This window comes from Cuculus canorus, chromosome 9, assembly GCF_017976375.1.
Source record: "Cuculus canorus isolate bCucCan1 chromosome 9, bCucCan1.pri, whole genome shotgun sequence".
Lineage (NCBI taxonomy): Eukaryota > Metazoa > Chordata > Aves > Cuculiformes > Cuculidae > Cuculus > Cuculus canorus.
In genome coordinates this window covers 27743364-27750879 of record NC_071409.1, presented here as the reverse complement: position 1 = coordinate 27750879, position 7516 = coordinate 27743364, and the positions used below count along the sequence as shown (strand labels likewise).

The 7516-nt window shown below is 56.0% G+C and overlaps 2 protein-coding genes across 4 annotated transcripts in view; one reads left to right on the top strand and one right to left on the bottom strand.

Annotated features, from left to right (window-relative positions):
- Positions 1–7516, bottom strand: part of ANAPC13 (anaphase promoting complex subunit 13) — a 259639-nt gene that overhangs the window by 77287 nt on the left and 174836 nt on the right. The window lies entirely within an intron of this gene.
- The window catches only part of EPHB1 (EPH receptor B1), an 80442-nt gene continuing 73809 nt past the window's right edge, over positions 884–7516 (top strand). For all 3 annotated transcript variants that reach the window (XR_008451164.1, XR_008451163.1, XM_054074016.1), the window contains exon 1: positions 884–1139. Coding sequence is in view for 1 of the 3 variants with exons in the window: in XM_054074016.1 (XP_053929991.1) it covers positions 1082–1139 (58 nt within the window). In the remaining 2 variants the exon portion in view is untranslated. The remainder of the gene's footprint in view (positions 1140–7516) is intronic.

The following is a 7516-nucleotide window of genomic DNA, read 5'->3' as shown; positions in this document are numbered from 1 at the left end:
CTTTGTGCTTTTTGAACTCCTCTGGGGATGGAGACTCCACCACTGCCCTGGGCAGCTCCTTCCAGTGCTCTCCTGTGGATATGTGAACCCAGCAGGGAGGGAGGACAGACAGACGGGGCCAACTTTGCACCAGGCAAAGTGACTGCCTGACTGGGCAGAGGAGCTAACAGGGGTGCTGAGCTCCTGAGGAGGGTGACCAGAGCTGGCGTGGGGTGGCCAAGGGGGAAGGGGACAGGGTAAGTCTCCTGGAGGGCTCCTTTCAGCAGCTGTGGGTACAAGTCGCTCTGGGCTGATGTCCCATGCTGCCCAAGGCTCATGGACACCAGGACGCTGCCCTGGGTGTAGGTGGCTTTGGGCTGGTGGTGATGGGGGCGCTGGCAGTGGGATTCCCAAGGAATCAATCGTAGAATCCTAGAGTGATTTGGGTCAGAAGGGACTTCAAAGCCCATCCAGTTCCACCCCCTGCCATAAGCAGCGACACCTCCCACTGGACCAGGTTGTTCCAAGCCCCATCCAACCTGGCCTCGAGGGCGGGAGGCTCAGGAGGCTGCCCGGTTGCTCTGGTTCTGTCCCAGGAGCAGCAGCGGGCTCGCGCGGCGGCGCCCCGCTCCCCTCGGGTCCCGCGCCGCCAGGGGGCGCCCTGAGCCTTCGCAAGGCGCGCGGGGGCGGGGCCCGGCGGAGGGCAGCGTGCGGGCGATTGGCCGGACGGCGGCTGGGGGCGGGGCCGGGCAGCGCTAATGGCTGGGGAGGGGCGGGCGGAACGGATTGGCTGGGCGGCATTGGGGCGGGGACAGGCCACGGGGCGGGCGCGAGGATTGGCTGGGCGGGGCCGGGGGGGGGGCTGCCGCGCGGATTGGCCGGCCGGCCCTGGGGGCGGGGCGGGCGGCTGCGGGGCCGGGGCGGCGTGTCCGCGCGCCGCACTCGCGTTGGCGATGTGACCGGGGCGGCGAGGTCCCGTCCCGTGGTCCCGGCCTGGCCCGGCCCGCCCTGCCCCGGCCCGGCCCGGCCCGCGGACGCACCCCCATGCCCGCTCACGGCCGCCCGCCGGTAGCGGCTGACGCCTGCGGGGCCCGGGGAGGCGATGGCTGCGGATCTGGTGGTGTTGCTCTGCCTGGCCGCCGCCGCGGCCGCTGTGGAAGGTGAGACGCGACCGGGATGCGGGACCAGGATGCGGGACCGGGACTGGGATGCGAAGCTCGGAGTGGGGTGAAGAGCGGGGACCGAGATGCGGAGCCGGGACTGGGATATGGGACGGAGATGCGGAGCCGGGACCGGGATGCGGGACGGAGATGCGGAGCCGGGACTGGGATGCGGGACGGAGATGCGGAGCCGGGACCGGGATGCGGAGCCGCGCTGCCCGCGCCACGCGTGGTCTGGGGGCGCCGCCGCCGGGGAAGCGGCTCCCGGGGCCCGGCCGCGGGCAGGGCTGGCTCCGGCGCTCTGTGCGCGGCCGTAGGCGGGTGCGGGGCTCGGCAGCGGCGCCGGGAAATCCGCCCGGACGGGCGGTTGCCCCGGCCCTGCCCGGCGGGGCCCGCGCGGGGACGCGGTGGGGTCCGCTCGACGTGGCGGTGGGGGACGTGTCCGGGGAGGAGTGCCGCTGGCCGTCCGGCTCTCCGCGGCGACCGCGGGAGGCGTGGGCAGGGGCTCCGTCCCTCGGGTGCCCCGGGAGGCTGCCGGCCCGCCGGTGGGTTGGTGCTTTGGGACAAAGTCCCGTCCCCGCCACCGCCCGGATGGTACCCGCAGCAGTGACCCAGCCCGGCGGGACGCACCTCGGCGCTGCTTCGCCACTCTGTGCCCCATGTGGCTTTCAAAACTATCGCTTACAGAAATATAGAGATGGTTTTTCCTCGGTTTTTTTGCTGCTGCTTCCTTTTTTCCCCGGTACAACACGGGAAACGAGGAGGCGAGGATCGCGTGGTTGCGGAGAGATGCTGCGTGGGCTCTCGTGGGCGAACGGAGCTGCCGGGGCGCGGGGCTCGGCCCCTCCGCGGGGGACTGACGTGTGCGGGGTGGACTGGGAGCTGCTGGAGCCGGAGCCCGCGCTCAGCTCGGGCAGCGTGGACCCAAACTGCAGTGGTCTGTGGTGGAGTGGGAGCGATGTTGGCTGTCGCCCGCCGCTGACAAGCGTGCCTGCTGGATTGTGGTGGGCAGGCTCGCTTGCTGCGGCGTCCACTGGCTTTTGGCTGACCCGGCCGTTGCTTTTCTTCTTTCTTGGGCTTCCTCCCTCGTTGCATCTCTAGAAATACCTCGAGATGGGAATGCTGATGCCTTGCTTAAGCAGGATGCAAACAGGCACATTTGCTCTGTCTTGAAAATGTAAGACCTGTTAGCAGAGCTTTGCTGGCGTTTGCAGCGTCAGCTGCTTGAGGCAGTCTTGAAACCGCGTCTGGATGTGGGAGACCTCGGCTCAGTCCGTGCCTGAGAGCACTCGTGGGTGTCGTGTCCCTGTGTTGTGCAGGGTCTTCCCCTGCTTGCCCTGAGCCGCCCTTGTAGCACATGCTGGGCTGGCAGGGCCAGCATCCCTGCTGGGACCAAACCTGTTGAAGATCTGTGCTATTGCTTCTCTGCTGAGGAAATTACTTGATAGTAAAGTAGTATCTTGGGAAAGACCTCGGATTTAAGGGAGAGTTTTGCACGGGGAATTTCTGAGGCAGCGCAATAGAATCTGACTTGGAGTTAAAGCAGCGGTCTCCCAGCGTGGTTGTGTAAAGAAAAAGCTGTTTTATGTAGCTTATTTAAATCTTACGGATCCTCCTGGTGCAGGGGTTGAATTTGCTAGATTAAAATATGGGTTTCTCTAAACGAGCTGAAGCGTCTCCTAGACCTCGACATGCTGTGGGGTCTGGCTTTCCCCCTGGAGCGTCCGCGAAACTGGTTTTGCTGGCAACCCTCTCTGGCAGTGAGGCAAAGCCGTGGTTGGAGCCTGGCTCTGCCACTGGCTGCAGAAGCAGCCGAGAGGAATGACTCCCTGCATCCCAAAGCAGCCATTGAGACAAGACGTCTTTTCCATGAGGATGATGGGAGGGAGATATCTGGGCATCTGGACCCAGGTGGAGGGAGGAGGAGGATTCAGCCCAAGTCACGGCTGGGGCTGTTCGCATGCATCCCTCTTTATCCTCCCTAAAACCTTGCTAACTCATTGCCTGCAGCACGTGAACCTGGCGACAGTTGAGTCGTGTATCCGAGTTTTCTTATGGTTGCTTGGTTTTCACCCAATCCTGTGGCTTAGCTGTCTGTTTGCTGCTGGGCAGCTGGGTGTTTATAGTCAGATTGTTTTTTTTCTGTGGCTTGTAAAGAGGAACGTGAGAAGATGATGGGAACAAATACTCTGTCTCTCCCACACCCTGCAGTCACTCAGGAGCCGCTCGCGTGCTCTCTCTCCTGTCAGCTGAACTAAATATAAGTCACATTTAGCATATAGAGAGGGTGGTAATGGGCTGGCGTTCTATCTGTTAACTCTGGCACTGTCTGAGTTTGGGGTGTTGGTGGGTCAGATGGGGGCTGATGCCCATTTTGGTGCAGCTCCTCTATGTAAGCTGTTTAATCTGTTTACCTATCCATCATCTGCCTGCCTTGAGCCTGCTCTTTTAACAGCCAGGTTCTTCTCTCCGACCTCTGTATTGCTGCTTGCAGCATCACGATAAACAAAGCTCGGGGAGAGTGGTGGAAAACCCTGCTCGAGGCCAGCAGATTGGCTTAGCTTTGCTTCCCCTGCTCATCTGCTCACTTAGCCTTCGGAAATACAGCCCAGGAGAGGACTGGAAATGGGGATTTGAAAGCAACGTCCCTGGCTCCTGCTCCATGCTTGCCGCCTGCCCCAGGCACCCTGTCTCCTCATGTTTTGGCTCAGGATGCACACATCTTTTGCAGGCATCCTTTGGGCTTCCTCCGCTTCCGCCAGGCACTGGAGTGCTGCCTGTGCCGAGCTGGCGGCCACCGTGCTGCTGTTCCCATCATCATTGTCACTGCATGGGCTTCCACGTTTGGCCCCGCAGCTTCAACCAGAGTGGAGCGGTTTTGAAGGAGAAGCTGGAAATCAGTCTTTCAAGAGGGAATTTGCATGCGCTGGTAGCCTGCAGGGGAATCTGCAAGCGCTGATATCCAGCCATCCCTTTGCTTTTACTTTCTCCGCACAAACTATCTGGGGAAAAAAAAAGCCCTAATTCTTGGCATGGTGAGTGAGCTGAGACCTTGTCAGCCTGAAGGGAGAGCATTTTGTCAAGTCATGGGAAAGGGGCCTGAGACTGCAGACGCCTCTGTTGCTTTTTTTCCTTGGCTAATTGCTGGTATCACTGACTCACTGCTTTGCCTCAGTCTTCCTCCTCCCTTCCACTTTCCCTCGTGCTTAGGGCTCAAAGATGGAGATGAAGGAATGGTGTCGTCTGTAAAGGTCCCTGCTGGCCCAAAGCTGCAGGTGGCCTCAGTGGCCCACGCTGTGCAGTGTGACAAAGTGCTGGAAAACCTGAAAAGGGACATTTTTGTCATGCAGACATGACTCAAGTCCAGACGGAGGTGGCTGTGGTGTGGCTGTCCCTGAATCAGTGGTGATCCTGCTCAAACCCCTCTCGCAGGTTCGCCTGCATCTGGATGTCATGTTGGTCTCCTTCCTTAAGGTGAAAGTCTTGATTTATTTTTTTGCCTTCATTAAAGCTTTGAATTTCACTTTCCCTGAACGAAGCGCAGTGGAAAGTTGAATAACTTACAGTGCTTTGGTGGCTTGGCTGTGGTAGCTGATGAGAGATGAAAACAAGTGCCAGCAATGATGGAAAGATTGGAAAAGCAGCGCTGAATAGGGAAAGCCTGCCTGTTGGGCTGTTGTTATTGATATTTATTTGACACTGAAGATGCTCTTGGAACAGTTAATGCAAATAAGGACCCTGAAAGAGCTCTGTGAAAGGCAAGTGTGGAGAAGGTGGGGCCGGGCCTCTGATATATTTGTTTTTCTGTTCACCATCTCTGTATGGAAGTTGGGATGCACTCTGTGCTCCCATGTGTTTAGTGACCCTGCCTGTTGTGGCAGGAGCCCTGAGTTGGCCTTTTACCCATCCCCAGTGCAGCTCAACAGGGAAAAGTAAAAGCCTTCTGCTGGTCTTAAAAATCAGAAGGAAATACCAATGTTTGGTGGTGAAGTAGCCTGAATGTGTGCATCTGGCTCTGGATCCAGGCCACGGTGCTGAATAATAGATGTTTCTAGCAGAGATGGATTCTGCAAGCTAAAGAAATGCTGAGATTTGTTGAAAAGGGGAAAATAGTACCTTAGGCAACGGGTAACTCGATGCTTATCAGGTCAGCAGAGTCTTGGAGACACAGGTCGCTGGTGCAGAGGGTGCACTGTGGAGTGAGGCTGACGGAAGGGATGCTCGGAGCAAGGCTGAGGCTCACAGAGCGCTGTTCTTGTGATGCCTCTGGCGTGTGCTGCACCACTCCATCTGGGTCCAGCCAGCCTGAGGATGCTTTTTTCACCTCTTGCAGCAGTGGGTATGAGCTTGTCATCCCCTGGCATGGAAATGGCTTCATGCAGGAGCCTCAGACTGGTACGGTGTTGCCAGAAGGTTGCTCTGTTCCCTCTAGACAGACACCAGTGGCAACAAGCAGCCGTTTAACAGTGCCACAAGGCTAAGTAAAGAGTTGGGGGAAGGAAATGTTTTCCCCAAATATTTATTAGAATTTGAAAGCACATTTCAACTTGACCTTGTTCTCCTGCAAACATTCGAGCTATCAAGTGTTGCACGCATGAATACTTGCACAAGGCAAATGTTAAGCTTGGATATTTGCTGGGTAGCAGTTTGGAATGACAGAGCCTCGGCTGTAATGTTAGAAGACGGAGTGCACATTGCTTGCTGGAGCTGATGTGAAGCAAGTGGTGCGGGTAACCCGCGTGGTGGGGGCTTGGGGCTGCTGCTGACCGAGAGCACCTTGCAAAGTGGTGCTGGTTGGTGGGAACCTAAATCCAGAAGACATTTAGATGTACTGTGGTCCATGTGCTGAATGCAGAATGCTTCCAACCAGCTGAGCCTGCAGCATCCCTCCCGGCGTCCCTTCTTTGGCAGAGGTTGGTGAGGGAGCAGAAACGTGCAGAAAGGGATGGAGCAATATCAGAACAGCGCTGGGTGGGACCTGGTGCCTCGGGTGGCCCTGGGACGCTGAGCTGGTTGTTGCGTAGTCCAGCTTTTAGAGCCTAACAATACAGTTTTCCCCAAATTGCGTGGCTTGGGAGTGTGTGGGGAAGGAGTGGACAGGGGGCTGGTGCAGACACCACCCAGAAGCAGGGAGAGGCAGCGAACTCTTGCCCCAATCAGCCCCACAGGTTTCCAGATAAGTGGCACACGTGAATGGCCACTCTCCGGCACTGTTAATGTGGTTGCTCCCAGCCACAGCTGATTTTTTGGGTGTGTTTTTATCCATTTTCCACAAAGTGACCTCATGAGGAATGGTGAGAAAAAGATGGGGCATGTCTTTGTGGAAGCGAAAGGGTCTGTGCTTTATTTATTTATTTCTCATAACTTTTGAATTATCAAAGCGTGCTCAGCGGAGATTAACTTTCTCTGCTCGATATTTGTTATTGTTTCATTTCCCTGGAAGTTGGAGCTACAATAGCGTTGATAAATGGGCTGGAAGGTTCTGTAGTTTCTCGATAGCTAATCTAAATATCCCCTGTCCTTCACTGAGCAGCTAATTTGTAATTTCCTATAGCAATGCCTCTTAGTGAATTATACCAATACACCGAGATCTGCTTTTCCTCTTGATTCGCTACCAGGTGAATAATGCTACTATGCTACTATCAGAAAATGGTGTGAAACCTGGAAACCAGCCATTAGTCCCTGAAATTTTTGGTCTAATAACAAAAATCTAGAAAGTGTGTGGGCCATATGGTCCATCTTCTCACATCTGGGCTGGAAAGCATCTTTCTTCCAAGTCTGGTTTCTGCAGGAGAGTTGAGAAAAAAATTCTTTCCTGATAGAGTGGTGAAGCCCTGGCAGAGGCTGCCCAGGGCAGGGGTGGAGCCTCTGCCACTGTCGGGGTTCAAAGAATGTGTGGCCATGGCACTTTGGGACATGGTTTAGCAGGTACGGTAAGGTTGGGCTGATGGTTGAACTGGATGAGCTGAGAGGTCCGTTCCAACCTTAATGATTCTTTGAGACTGGTAGCCAGAGCCGTGCTGGAGGTGGCACCGTGTAGACCTGTCCACCCACGTGGGTTTGCATCCATAACCAGAGCCCGATGATGTGCAGAATCCCTACTTCTGGAAACCTCTCCCACCACCCCAATTATAAACAAGCGTTATCAGTCTGCTGAATAATTGAAGAGGCTTTCTGTTGAATATTTAATTACAGTAATATTTGGTTAGTGGGGTTGTCAGCCCCCTTTTGTGCGATTGAGAATTGCTGCAAGAAAACAACCTGTTAAAAGAAAGTGTTGTCTATGATCATTGATTTTTCTTTTTCTCTTATTTTTTAAGCTAATCAGTCATTCGGTTGAAATTGGTTAATTAGCTTAGCTCCATTAAGACTCTTTG